Source organism: Dendrobium catenatum, unplaced genomic scaffold (assembly GCF_001605985.2).
Source record: "Dendrobium catenatum unplaced genomic scaffold, ASM160598v2 fragScaff_scaffold_81, whole genome shotgun sequence".
NCBI lineage: Eukaryota > Viridiplantae > Streptophyta > Magnoliopsida > Asparagales > Orchidaceae > Dendrobium > Dendrobium catenatum.
The window spans coordinates 493,648-509,069 of record NW_021318543.1 but is presented as its reverse complement, the minus strand read 5'-3'; the positions used below and the strand labels follow the sequence as shown (position 1 = coordinate 509,069).

Genomic DNA, 15,422 nt, shown 5'->3' with positions numbered 1-15,422 from the left:
GCAGACTGCCCGTAAAGTTGTTACAGGAGACATCAAGAACTGCCGCAAAGCTCCTATCTCCAAAGCCAATGGCTTCAGCGACATCAAGAACTGCTGCATAGCTGGAGCCATCGTCATCATGGCAATCGCTGACGAAGAAGCGGCAGGCTGAGAATTTGGTTGGGCAATTCCATCGCTAGAGCCTTTGCTGTCATGGAAATCGCTGACGAGGAAAGAAGCGGGCCAAGCGGCAGTGAGTGAGGAGCAACCGAGCAACGGAGTGTTAGAATAATTAAAAAGAAGGTTTTAGGTGGTATATTAGTAAATACAAAAGTTTAGGTGTTGAATATGTATTTACAATAATTTGAAGTGTTATGTATGTAAAAATCCCAAAAATATATATATATTTTTTAAGATAAACGACTATTCATTGCCCTAACTTCACGAAAGATTTTCTGTTTGCTGCATCCGTCGAACACATCCCGTAGTCCCTAAGTCGAGGTCGCTGAATCTATCCCGAAGTCGAAGGTTTTCTGTTTTCTATTTGCTGCATTCACTACTTCCGCCGAATCCAGCCGAATCTGTCCCGAAGTTGAAGTCGTTGTTTCCGCCGAATCGTCCCGCAGGGCAGTGCTTCTACCAAATCCGCCCCCTCCGTCTGTTCCAATAAAAAATATTACCAGCTGACTCTGATTTCCAACCTCCGTCTGTTCCGCACAGCTCTGTTGTTTTGCACGGCTATTTCTTACAAGAATTTACAACTTAACAGATATGCTCGGTACAGTTAGGTACATGCTCGGTATTGCTAAGTAAATGCTCGGTACTGCTATGTATAGCTGGATACCGCTCGGTATAGCTCGGTACAACTAGGTACCAGCTCGGTACAACTAGGTACACGCTCGGTACACACTCGGTATTGCTAAGTACATGCATGATACCGCTCGGTACCGCTATGTAAATGCTTGGTACTGCTAGTTACATGCTTTGTACCACTCGGTACAACTAGGTACACGCTCGGTACATGCTCGGTATTGCTAAGTACATGCATGATACCGCTCGGTACTGTTGAAGAAGATAATGAAGCTTTTTTAACATTTGCTGATGATGATGATTCACAAGAAGAGTAGATTAAATTTTTATTTGATCTTTTTAAAAAAGATTGTAATATTTGAATTATGAGATATTTGGATGTTACTTAGTCGAACTTATATATGTTATGGTTGTCTTTTATTATTATGATAGCTTGTCTTTCATTTTTAATAATATTTCATATTCATGCTTATATTTTATAATTTTTATATAGCTTGCGTCATGATCAAAATAGCGCGCGCCGCGCCGTGCGCTATGCGCCATGGCTCCAAATGGACCTTTGCGCCATAGTGCGCCATTCGCCGTTAACAGGTATGATGCCTTCCATCTGCATTGTCATACTTTATAGCTGCCACTTGGAATTTAATCATGGTACACAACATGAATAAAAACGAACATGAGGAAGATTTCCAGGGAGTTTATGTTGAGCATATCATAAATATCTTGGTGAAGTTTCAAAGTAGATTTTGTAATATGGGAGCCGACATTTGGGAAAAGCCCCAAATTTTTGCGAGCAAATGATACTCTTCCTAGGATAAAAAAAGATACATAAAATACTAAAAAAAAGTCCCAAATTTTTGTGAGCAAAAGATACTATTCCTAGGATAAAATAAAATACATAAAATACTAAAAAAAAAAACACCTTTTATATCATAAAAAGACACTTACAACAAAAGACGCTTACAAACTTTGACACAAATACAAATACCTAAACTTGCTTTCATTCGTCGAGAAGAAGGATACATGTGACGTCGAAACTTGCGGATAGAAGAAGAGGTTAAAAGACTAGACGAAGTAGAGGAGTAACTCGCAAGTTATCCTAAGAAAGAGAGGAAGAAGTGGAATAAGCTCTCAAGCTTTTCCAAGAAAAACCCTCAGGTTTTCATGTTAAAAAATACCATTATAACACCCTCTAAAACAACCACAAACATCTCTATATATAGGCACAAAAGGGGAGCCAAACAACCACCTAAAACTTCATTTAAAACCAATTAACTAAGGGGAAGAGGAAGGACAATAGACACCACAAACAGCCCCCCAAAATCTGCACAGAAAACAGGAAGGCCACGGGAAACACAGTCAGGGAGCCACGGGAAAGCAGCCAAAGAGGGACCCGAGGAGCCAACAAAGGAAACGGGACAGAGGAGTCACGGGAAAGCAGCCAGGGAGAAAACCAAAAATACAACTAGCCCACAACTCACAAGGAAGAAACCAAGGAGACACAAGAATGGGAAGAGGCAAGGATTTAACTCTACATAATGAGCTTTCAAGTACAATAATTCCTCCAATTAATGAGCTAAAACATCAGCTCAAACATTTATGAGCTAGAACCAAGAAGATCCCAATTTTTTAGCTCAAAACCAGAACAAACAAAGCCCAAAACATGAGACAACAAGCATCCCAAAGAATAAAATATTCATTTTGTTTTGATCCCCCCTTTGCCTACATCACTCATATATTGATGTACCCTTTTTTATGGTAGATAATATCTCCATCTCAATTTTACCTATCATCCCAGGCTGGAGTGGAGGTTATCCAAGTGAAGAATGTTTCATGATCTTGTTCTTTTCAAGCAATATTATTCGATGCTATTGGACTGAAAAATCAATAGTTCTTCTGACTTGTTATATGCTTTATGACATTATTTTGAGCTAAGAGCTTACCACATGAAATTATAGCATCATTACATCTTTTTGTGCATCTTCTTTGCTCTAAATTACTATGATTTTCCACAATATGGTAAATGATGAAATAAGTAACTAAAGAGCTCTAGATTTTAAGATATAGATTGCGTTGAACCTAGGGGTGATAATGATCCGATTTCATTCATATGTAGACCCTCTTAAAATCAGCAAATGTCTCTAGTTGATTTCATTTTGTGTTATTTTGGCTCAAATTTTACTCTATTTTGACTTGTCTCAAACTTGAATTGACCTAGTTTGAAATTTTTTGTTTTATTTTTTTTTTTAATTTGATAATTTATTTTATGTACACAAATGCATATTTATAATATTTATGTATATATGCATAAATATGTATATATAAAATAATAAAAATATGCATAATATTTATATCTCATGTCAATCTCGAGCCAGCTCGAATCCAAGCTATGCTCAAAATATGCTAAAAAATCTGACCAAGCAAACATTTGGTTATTTGGCTTGATTCAAGCTCTAAATAGGTTGGATGGTTGAGCTAACATCTCAGCCTTTGTTGAACCCCTTCTTTTTTACCCTTATTTTTTAACTATGGCTCTGTTAAAGATTTCAAATGCTGTGTTCCTTCATTATGCCATCCAAATTGCCCTTCAAGTTGACCGTTGCACTTCTTACTATGTAGGTTTGGGATGTTTCATGTGATGATGATGATTGTGTAGTTGGTGGCGCCACTATTTCTCTTTTCAATAAGCAAAAACAACTTAGGACTGGGAGGCAAAAGCTTCGACTTTGGCCTAGAAGAGAGGCAGATGGATCGATTCCATCTAGCACACCTGGGAAGGTTTTTATGCTACCCATATTCTAATATCTAGTCATATTCTCATTTCTTATTCTCATTGTCTTTGCTTTTATTTATTTCAACTTTTTGTAATTATATTCAGCAACTGATAGATAGTTCCTTAGGTCCCTAAACATGAACTAGATGAGATAGAGCGTCTTGAGAGGCTTGTAAATAAATATGAGAGGGGACGGATACAGTGCATTGATTGGCTCGACAGGCTTACATTCAAAGCTATGGATAAGCTTAAGGAACGAGAAGGCAATGCATGTGGCAATTCTCACCTGAGTCTTATAGTCGAATTTTGCAGTTTTGAACATACAGTAGTTTTCCAGGTTGGTTTTCTCTTCTATCATAGTCTTCAAATTTTTTTGTTCAGCTATATAAAATCTACTCATATTGTTCTGAGAAGCTAATTTATGTGGCTTTATTTATTTATTTATTAAAGTTTGTCATAAAGGTCTTTTTTATGTTATTGCTTGGAATCAGCAACCAGATTATAGGGGAAGCCAGTTGAACTACAGGGACTAATAATTCTTAGCTCCTAAATGCCCTAATATTAATAAACAATACTTGGCACAGACACGGACATGGGTTGGACGCGGAACATGTCATTTAACTAGAATTTATGCTTAAAATGATTAATATTAGGATGTCGAGAGTCGGGCGTCGATGTCGTGTATCAAGCATCGAGAGAGGAGAGGAAAATTCTATCGAGAGTCGAGCATCAATGCTATGCAACAAGTATTGTGCTTCGATGTCAAGAGGGTGTTTGTCGTCGATGTTGAGAGGGTGTTGGTCGTCAATGTTAAGACGACATCGGATAAAGATAAGTTGTCAATTTGTGGGTGTAGAAATTCTTAGTGTCAAGCATCAATATCAAGAAAGCTTCAGACTTTGAGGTTGAAATGATTTTGAAATGTCAATCTTGTAACGACGACATACTTCGATGTTGAAATGACATCGGGCATTGTTGCAAACCAAAGTGGTAACCCGCTAAAGAGAAATGAAAATGAGAATATTCGATGAATGGGGTATTGAGTGTGGGGGATTGATTTTGTGTTGTGAATAAGAAAATAAGAAATTTAGTTTTTATATTTTAAATAAATAAAAATTTTAAATATAAGAAATTATATTTTAAAACATTTTAAATATTTAAGACACGCATGTTGGACATGTGTCAGAGGCGTATTGGATGTGTGTTGTGTTGGAGATGTATTGGACACTGCACGCCTCTTTGAGGAGAAGTGTCGGTGAATCATTGTTGACAAGTAAAAAGACAATATGTAAGCTATCCACTTTGTCATCACAGACACAAATTTGGTGGAGAAAATAGACACAATTGAAAGCTAGCAACTTGTAAATGTCATGGTAAACATTTGAGTATATTCTAATTTTAATATCAATATATCATAGTTGGAGGAGCAAATAAAACCTTTTTTTAAAATATTAATAATTTCTGTAAGCAACCAGTTAGACTGCCCATGTAAGTTGCTCGATTTATAATTTTGAAAGCAGCTTTTTTGTTTGCTCTATAATAAAATATCAAGAGCTTTTAATCTTTCAGCTAGATCAACTATGGCTATGTGAAGTGGTTTATTGGGAGTAAGCATGCTTTTTGAATTATACGTTTTAATAAACTTAATAAACACATGTTTTCTCGTTCAACAGAAACTACTTAATTTGTTTATGTTTCTCATGCTCTTAGTTGAATGTCTTGCTGCAAAAGTTAATTGACTGAGATGTGAATATGACAGGATCTGAAAGGTGAAACTGATTGATTATTCTTGACTCTATGTCTTCCCTTGAAGGTCATGGTGATGATCATAGCAATCAGTTTACCTTTTCAATAAACAAAATTCTTCTTGCATCTCCCAAGCCCATATGTGAAATGCTTAACGCTGATGTCAGGGTGACAACAAGTTTTGACACCTATTTTCATTTTTATCCCCTTTCTACACTTCCTTTCAAATTAACTTATCCCGTCTTTATGATCTCTCTCATGATCTTTGTATTGTAGATGCACAAATTATGTAAAGATTGAATTGTTGTCATAGGTATAAAAAGAAACAGGGGTGCAGCCGAGTTAACATGGCTATATGTTGTGTGAAAAGATGTTTGTGTGCTAGTAGATTTCACTATCAATACTCAACGGGAATGCATGATGAAAGCCAAGGCCAAATAGTTTCTATAAGAGTTATGATGATGTTGATGAAATCTGTTCTTGTTTTGAGGTTTCAGTGCTGTTGTCCATTTTAATTAAGGAATTGCTTCTTTATTCTTCAAGCCGCACTTATGCTATCGTGTGTTTGTTACTTTATTTGTTAACACATCAACTCTAAGCTCTCACCCTTTGATATGTAGGAGACTGGAGCAAATTTCCTGACTCCCTCTCATGTATCTTCAACAAATGAACTTGTTATTGTGTGGGATCCTGAAGTTGGGAGGACAAATCCTTCCGAGCACAAACAGTTAAAGCTTGCAAGGAGCTTGACCAGGGGGATAATTGATAAAGATCTAAAACCTAGTTCTAATGAAAGGAAGTAAGGGACTTCGTTTAATGTTTTCTTTGATGGAATGTTATGTTATTTATGATAAGCGATCCTTGGTTTGATGCCATCTCTCACATTGGGTTGCTTTGAATAACATTAGTGGTAAAGATTAATGTAATTTTGGTGGCTGCTAAGTTCGATGCTATCTAGATTACCTCAATCTTGGTGGTTATAAAAATTTAACAAAAAATCTTAATCATTATTAATTATTCTAAATAATATTTTATCTTTTAAATAATTGATATTAAACCAAATGCACTACATTTGAAATATAATATTGCTATATTAGCTAACGACAATATGTAAGCAACAATGAACCAAACAGACCCACCCTAAGTTCAATTTGAAATTTATCGAGTTCCTGCTTCTTCCAGTTTCAGTTGCCTGCATTGTTTCTTATATTGGGTTTTCTTTTTGTTACAATTTGACTTTTTATCTTCCTATATTTTAAGAAATTATGTTGCAATTACAATTTTATTAGTCTGGTTGTCCGATCTTGGGAAAGCATAAGCAAGGAACTTCTTACACTTATGAGCAGCAGTTAGTGCTTTCAATCTGTAGACCTCTTTTTTTAAAATTAATTGATAGAGTTCTTTTGATCAATATCGTTCATTCAATTAGCTACAATTCATAAGCTACAAGGAAATTTGCAATTAGGATGTATATGGTGGCGCCCTGTCCAATTTGTGAGTTCATAATGTGATTAAAAAATTAGAAATGGTAATTTAAAAGGTACTACATATTGTTCTTCATGAAAGAACCAAAGTTGTTAGTTTTAAACCTAAACCTACTATTTTCCTACTTTCAATTGAATATCTTAGAGCTTGCTCAAGTTCTTACCCTCTATTGTAATTCTAAGCGAACGTCTCTTTTAATCATTTAATGCAAAGTCAGATCTGAATATATGCATGATATAACTACTGTTTTAATGCTCGACTTATTTGATGCTTAGGCTACTTTACTAGGTTCTTTTTTTGTTGTACATTTTCTTAAGCTATCTTGATTTTGCTAAATTTTATTGTTAGGTAGAAAATTTCCTAGATATGGATGATAACGAGACATGTATAGGGTCTTATGTGGGAATTTTTACACCGTTGGTTCTAATTTGGTAAAATTAGGCAGTTTTGGCCAAGTTTAAGTTAATTTGGTTCCGGTTATTATTTGTGCATCAATTGCCTAGAAAATCTTCTCATCAATACTACTATGTATGGGAATCCACATAACTTTTAATCACTATAATTCAATTCTTCTCTAGCAACTTATTTTTTATTTTTAATAGCTTTCTCCTTTGACTTTTGGCATTTAAGGTCAATACAGAGGATCCTCAAGTACCCACCTACTCGAACATTAGCTGGCGATGAAAGGCAGCTGTTGTGGAAATTTCGTTTCTCCTTGATGTCGGAGAAGAAAGCCCTCACTAAGTTTCTACGGTGTGTAGAATGGAGTGATATTCAGGTAATGAACTCAAAGATCCCTTTTGAGATTATTGTTTTTAGCTTGTTTCAAACTTTTGCAGCAAGCTCTTCTGAATGAAAAACTTAGGCCAATAAAATCAAGCGTAGGAGATGGTTCTTTTTGTGGAGGGAAGCGATAGTGACTAGTTGGTACAAGATGCTGCTTTAACATGCGAAGGACTGAATGTTTTTATAAGTTTTTGTTGGTTATATCTCTTTAGTAACGCAAATGCTTATCATCAAATTAAAAGATAAATTCAAGGATTCAATTTTAACAACTTGCACTTGATTATAAACCCTCAGATTATTCATCATCACGGGGCACAATGGTGGTAGGAAAAAAAAAAAACTGGTTCTCCTGAATGCTTTTATCCCTTGTATTTGTTACCTTTCTGCCTTTCCTCTACAGTTCTCTGTTGTTGGCTAGGTCAGAAACATGCCTTTTATAATGTATTCCTCACAAAAAAGTGACTTTTGTCCATACAACCTGCTTTCTGGAAGGTGCCGTGCTTTGACCTCTTTGCACTCAACTTCTTCCGCATTTGGGTCTGGAACTAGTAGGGGGTTATATAGGGTGCTTATGAGTTTTTTAAGAGAAAACCTATGAGGATTTCTGGTAGAATTCTATACTTGCTTCAAAGGCGCTAAAGCTTTTGTAAAATTCCAAAGGGTAAAACTTATTAACGTTCACTAGTTTTCTACAAGCGGCAGATCTTCAGCGCACCGACTTTATTATTGCAAATTCTTGTCTCAATATTTCTCTCAAAAGTCACATCCATCTCAGAGGTTTATCTAAAATAAAGTAATCCTCTAATAACCCTCTCAAAGATTGAATTACCCGGTATGTAACCCTGCTATGTTTTTTTATGGGGAAAATGTACTTATCATAGTTACATGCTTAAAGATTTGCTACTATTGGAGCCTTAATTTTTATATATTTTGAAGTGAAAATTTTTAATTCCATGACATAGAGGTAGTGTTTAAAGGTTAATGCAATTCTTAGAGCATATGCGAAGATTTTATGCCAAACCATCTGAGGCTTCTTCTTGTTTTTCTTTTCAGTTACAAGCATCCATGGTACAGGTATGCCATGTAATCTTTAGATACTGACACTGTATGCTTGTTCATAGGAATCTAAACAAGCAATCGAGCTAATGGGAAAGTGGGAGATCATTGATGTAGCTGATGCACTTGAACTTCTATCACCTGTTTTTGAGAGTGAAGAGGTGATTTTGTGCAACTATCTTTTTCGACATTACTATCATATTTTTTGCTGCCCAATGCTGTTGAATGAATTTATTCTTGTGAATACACTTGCAATGACCTGTCCCAGGAGTTTCAAATACAAATGGGAGAACGACCAGTCAGATGGAGTTTTTGAATTTTATGTACTACGTCTAAACATTCTTAAAATAGTATCATTCAATTCAAACGGAAGAGATCCAATACAATGAAAGAACTTGATGTAGACAAAGGGATGGTCAACACTAGTCCAAAATAAATCAAATTGTGGCTTCCCTTAAGTCTAGTAATTTATCATATTTGAGCTGAACTTTTAGTTCATTTATGAGCTGGACTTTAGTTCATTTATTGAACTAAGGGTTAGCTCATTAAGAGATCCAATAAATCAAATTTTGGCTTCCCTTAAGTCTAGTAGTTTATCATATTTTAGCTAACATTTTAGTTCATTTATTATCTTTTAATTAATGTCTTTTTATGCTTTTTATGTTATGATGTCTCTTGGAATTCCAAACTAGCTTTTGGAATTCCAAGACTTGCTTTTTATGGTGGCTCCTTGGCTTCCTCCCTTGGTTGCCATTTTTCTGTGCCATGCCTCTTGGGATTCCGGCCGGCTACTCCTTCCCGTGGCCATGGCTTTTCGGTTTCGGTCGGCCTCCTTGGCTCCCGTGAATGGCTCTTCGGTTTCTTGGCTTTGGGTTGATTTCCATAAAAAGCAAGAGTATTTAATGCTTGTGATGTTTAGGTCCTTGTGTTAGAATTAAATGTTTGTGCCTCTTGGTCTTCCCCTTTCATACCTATATATATGGGGGGTATTGTAATGTTTTGGAAAGTTGAATGATATTTGATTTTTGGAAAAAAAATCTGTTAACCTGCGGGTTGCTTGGAAATCCTGCGGGCTCTTTCCAACCTTTCTTCTCGGGCTTCTAATCTCTTCTTCTCTCCGCAAGTGCCGCTCCATCTGTATCTTTCTTCTCCAAGTGCAGCAACTTTAGGGTGTCGTCATTTTATTTCGAGTCGAGTTTGTATTTTTAATTTCTTTTTATTTCTTTAATTTGAAATGTAAGAGTTTATTCGTCTCTTTTCTCATCTTTAGTCAATTTCGTCCGTAGAAGTCCGTCGTGTCCTTTGTGATCGAGAGATATAGGCTTCCCTGTATCTTTTGCTCGCATTAGAACTGCTACCACATAAAGTTTAATCTATAACACTTCTAATATAATTACAGTTATCTTGTAGTGCCATGTCTATAATATACATATTCTCTTCTTCTACTCATTTAGTTTTTGAGATCTTATCATGAAAATATTAATTTAAACAATGATGGCTTAATAGTATTATTAAGCGGATATATCTTATCTCAATGCTACAATAATATAAAAGAATTTGGCAGGTAATGCTTGTTAAAATTAAATAAATCATTTGATAATTCATTTTATTCAAAGATTGCCATATAAGATATTTTAAAATATTTTTTTGTAAGAATAATATCTTATTGTATTTGTCTCAAGTATATTTAATACTTCCATCACACATCTTTTAAGTTATACGATTTAAGATACTTTAATTACAAAAATCCTTTTTCGTTAGATTAACATTTCTGGGTCCCAAGCTCTGTATGAGAAAAGTTGATTGTTACATTAGTCATTAGGTAGTCAGCAATCAGCATAAAATTTGTCGAATAATCATGAAATGAATTCTTTAATTTATGATGTTAATCTTAAGGTGTTCTCTAGAAGCGACGCACTGTATGACCTGAACTTAGCAAAAAGTGTGCAAGGGTTAATGCACCGACGCCCGGGTATAGTGTTAAACAAACAAGGGTTCTCACATAATGAGCGAATGCAGACAAAGAAGATAGTCCGTGAAACTAAAATTAGTATAATAATTCGGAATTTAGGTTCACTATGATTCATTAGATGGAAATCGGTCATGATAAGCTTTTCAAGAGTGTATTTTGTACTTTTGAGGGTCATTCTCGATCAAACTAGTAGGATTAATGTGAAAAGTCCAAATTGCTCTCGTGTAAAACTCCCAGCCACTAATTTTTGTGCACAGCACTAGCAACCTTGATGATAGGAGCAAATCAGTTTTAGATTTCATGAATTGAGTGACTAAATTGAAAATATATAAAAGTTTGGCACTAAAATGAAGAACGTACCTAAAAAATTTTAGGGAATTTTTTGATAATTTACTTATTTATTTATTTTTTGAGTATTGCATATGTAACTTTTAATTTTTGGCTCATTTGAAGCTGGTTATAATTTTAATTATACTACAAGTAATACTATATATATATAGTGTGTGTGTGCGCGCGCAAAATTGATTCATTTAACTCAAGTTAGTTTAAGTGATACAGCTTTATCTTGAAATAAATAAAAAAATTTTGGCTCAAGTTAATTTTAAGAAGAGAAAAATGATAGATTTGGTTTGAGTTATTGAGCCAAAGTTATTATATATATATATATATATATATATATGAGAGAGAGAGAGAGAGAGATGTTAAGTTCTTATAATGCTTTTAGAATTAGCACAGCTTTTCCGTGCACGGGGATTTTACTTGTTGGAACTAGTTCCATTATGGAAGTCATTGTCTTTGGAATTCCTGTGTTGAATATATTTAAATAATTGTTTCAATTGTTTCAAGCAGGTTCGTGCATATGCTGTGAGCGTTCTTGGTAGAGCTGATGATGAAGAGCTCCATTGTTATTTACTTCAATTAGTTCAAGCTCTCCGGTTTGAGAGATCTGACAAGTCACGGCTGTCAGTCTTCCTTGTGCAGCGTGGTATGTTCAATATTTTCCTTGCTGAATCTGCTGTTGATTTGTCAAGACCGTATGCTTTTTTGGTTTTTTGGTTTATGCTTCTCTTAAGGGAAAATTCTATAAGATGGTAGTGAGGCCTGCAATGCTTTATGGTGCCGAATGTTGGCCTTTAAAAGAGAAGCATAATACTAAGTTAAGTGTGGCAGAGATGAGGATGCTCAGGTGGATGAGTGGCTTTACCCTTAGAGATAGGATACGAAATGAGCATATACGTGAAAAGGTTGGAGTAGCTCCAGTAGAAGATAAGATTAGAGAAAGGCGCCTTAGATGGTTTGGTCACATAAAACGGCGGCCTTGCGATGACCCGGTTAGGAGAGTAGAGGTATTAGATTTGACTTATGTTAAGAAAGGTAGGGGTAGACCTAAAAAGACTTGGTTAGAAAATATTAGGAATGACCTTTCTTTATTAGATTTAAACGAGAATTTGACTTTTAATAGGACACAATGGAGAAAAAGGATTCATGTAGCCGACCCCACGTAGTGGGATAAAGGCTTGATGTTGTTGTTGTTGTTGGTTGACAATAATATTGCATAGATAAAAGTGCATTGCAAAATTGTTCTCAATTTCATTAGTGCATTTCTTCATTTATACATTCTCTTTGATGTTTTATTATAATCACTAGACTATTTGCTTGTTAAACTTTAGTTCAGCTTACTTCCAGCTAATCCATCACATTTCAATTAATCTGCTTCTAGCCTTTGAATCCTGTCATTTTTGCATGTAACACAACTTTTTATTTTCACGACTTGTGCATCAATTAAACTTATTCTTGTGAACTAGTTTTATCTATTGGTTTTTTATTTGAGTATATTTTTTTCTAAATGGAATTCCCAATTATGGCCTCACTTCTCCTTTAATTTATGTTGTGAAATTTATCGTGTGATGTTATCTTGACTTTTTAATTGGCATATTCTCTGACTTTGTTCTATTAATAAATTCATTAACTTTTGTTTATAACTATTGGCAACTGACTAAGCACAATGTAACATGCACCTTGGTCTGGAAGATCTTAATAATACTACTTTGGTTACCATCTGTTGTGCGCCATGATCTTAACTTCGAAAATTTCTGTTGTTTTTCTTGGTTACATGTTGAAATAAGTTGAATAAAGCTTCTAGTAATTTGAGAAATATGTTTGCTGTTGTTCAAAGTTTGTTCTTTTTAGTTATAGAATATGCATGCAACTGTTGCTATTGCTAAAGGAACTTCATGATTGATGATTTAGTGTCATGTGATTTTTGTCACATTTTTTGCTTAACATTTAATCCAGCATGCATAAAATCTTGTGTTTGGTTTTCACGATGTGATAATTATTTTCTCTAAAAACTTTACAGCATTATCCAATATTGAGTTGGCTAGCTTTCTTCGGTGGTATGTTGCAGTAGAGCTTCATGATCCTGCATATGCAAAGCGTTTTTATTGTACGTATGACATGCTAGAAGATAGCATGATGAAAGTATGTTTCTACTCTTCATCAACTTTTATTTTACAATCTATGGGATCCTGATGCTAATGATATCTATATTCTCAAGAAATTTAGAATTTTCTTCATATTCTTTCCATTATTTGAATTAGCTTTTGCCTTAAAGGACCATTTCTTTTAGACACCCAAAGGCCTATTATAAACTCTTGCGGGTCTAAAACAAGCTTTTGGCTTTGTGGGATAGCTCACATTTTTCTTGTTCATCTTAGTTGGCAATGGTGTTTTTTAATTGTTTAGAGGAACCATTTGATTCCTGGAGAAGTCTAGAATAAAAGCCAAGCTTACTTGGGTTTAGCTAGTTTGTGTACATGTTGATGTATGCTACGATGCTAAATGGAGAAGTCTAGAGGGATGTCACGTTTGGTTTGAAAATTTTCGACATATGGACATAATCATGGCCAACATCATTAGGTGTTATTATTTTTGAACAATTTCTATAATATTCAAGAGCTACATTGGTAATGGCATGAAGATAACGCCAGGCATTTTTGGTATCACCCCTTTTTAAGTAGTTAGATCTTAAAAAGACAATTTCCTAACTTCTATTTTGCACAACATCATTGTCACTTCATTTAACTCATATGAGAACTATTTAGTTAAATAGGGTATTCATTATCTTTATTTCTGTTTTACCAACTTGTACCTTAACTCTAGTGGCATTATGTTTTGTTACAAGTATATAAAAAGTAATCCCATGGTTGGGATATGCTTTATCTCAAATTATCTAAATTTGTTGCATCCCTTAGTGATATTAAAGGCAAGTTAGTGTTGACTGAAATTGATAAAAAAGAGGGGGAAATAAGAAAGGAGAAATAGTCACAAAGTTTCATAAAGGGATACATCTATTCGATGCAATATGGCTAATCGGTTTGTAAATACACAGAGAAACGAAAAAAAAAACTTACACTAACTTCAACTACTCTGTCCCGTTTTTGTTTTTTAACTAACCCCGCTCCTTGCCTTTAATCTGTTTATGCAAGCTACCCGCCTATCGAACATGTCTGCCTGTGCCCTCATGTACGACCACTCCTACTCGAACACCACACCATTGCCCGCCTCCATTTGTCTAACTGCACTCACTCGCGATAGCCTCCCTACTCATCCTTATAGAAGCTCAAATATTTCCTGATACTCCATCACAGTGTCAATCTTTATCAATGCAAAGAATTTCTTATAGTAATCCCCATCCTGTTGGACTCAAAAGCGCTCCAACAAAAGTTCCTTGAACTCCTCCCACGAATACATTGGGTACTTTGTCTCTCTCAATTGGTACCATGACTATGCCTTCTCTTCAAGACAGAGATCGGCAGCCATCAATCTCCCATCTTTTGTCAACCTGTTCACTGTAAAGTGTAAAGTATCTCTCCACCTTATATATCCATCCATGCATGTCTTCCTCTTCAAATAGAGTCGTTTTTAGCTTCCTAACCTTTTGATCTCCCCGCCCCAATGTCTCCTTCTGCCCCCCATGCCTCTCATGAAGCAAGCATCGAGGTCTCTCAACGGTTCTCTCTCCTCTCTTCTCCACTCATATTCCCTCCTTCCTCCAAATTCATCCCGCATGTTCTCTTCTTCCCATTCCCTCCTACCTGTATATTCCCTACCCATCCCCCTTCTCGGTAGAAGCTCCAGGTGGGATATTTTTCCTCCACTCCTAAAATGTTCTCCTCTCCGTCTTCCCTCGACATGTCATCTTCCTGATCTCTCTTTGCTTCCGGCGGGGCTATTTTAGTATGAAGCTCCAACATATGCTTCATCATCTCCTCCATATTCCCAAACCTTCCTTCCAATTTTGAAATTCATTAATTCACATCCGCTCATATTTGACTTCCTTCACCTTTCAACTTTTCTTCCAATGTCTCAACTGTTTTTTCCATCCATTAGTATCGGGATCAAGGTTTTCACTAGGAAAAACAACAACTTTGACATGAATTTGGCCTCCAAATAGCAAAAATCAGCGAACGGAAAGGAAAATCCCAGCATTAATCAACAACAAAAAATAAGATTTCAGTCCATGAAAGTGCTCTAATACTAATTTGATACGTGTTGGTATCAAAAAACAACCAACGAACTAATGCAACTTCAGCAAATAACAAGTTTTTATTGTTAAACAAGGAAAATATGCAAAAACAAGATACAAATGTCCTCTTTTGAGAGGACCATCTCTCCCAAACCCTAGATGCTACTAGGATCCCTCACAAAAATAGTAGACTGCGAACACTCACAAAATTCTGCATTTAAAACATAATATAAACTCTCCTACTTATAGTAAATAATAAACAACAAATTCCAAAACAACCTTCCCCC

At 35.4% G+C, this 15,422-nt stretch overlaps 1 protein-coding gene across 2 annotated transcripts in view; it reads left to right on the top strand.

Moving 5' to 3' along the window:
- LOC110096521 (phosphatidylinositol 3-kinase, root isoform) overlaps positions 1-15,422 on the top strand; it is a 30,455-nt gene that overhangs the window by 7,188 nt on the left and 7,845 nt on the right. For both annotated transcript variants that reach the window (XM_020822524.2, XM_020822522.2), the window contains exons 5-11: positions 3,409-3,567; positions 3,690-3,899; positions 5,929-6,107; positions 7,424-7,571; positions 8,701-8,796; positions 11,457-11,592; positions 12,967-13,088. In XM_020822524.2, coding sequence (XP_020678183.2) covers positions 3,409-3,567; positions 3,690-3,899; positions 5,929-6,107; positions 7,424-7,571; positions 8,701-8,796; positions 11,457-11,592; positions 12,967-13,088 — 1,050 coding nt within the window. The remainder of the gene's footprint in view (positions 1-3,408; positions 3,568-3,689; positions 3,900-5,928; positions 6,108-7,423; positions 7,572-8,700; positions 8,797-11,456; positions 11,593-12,966; positions 13,089-15,422) is intronic.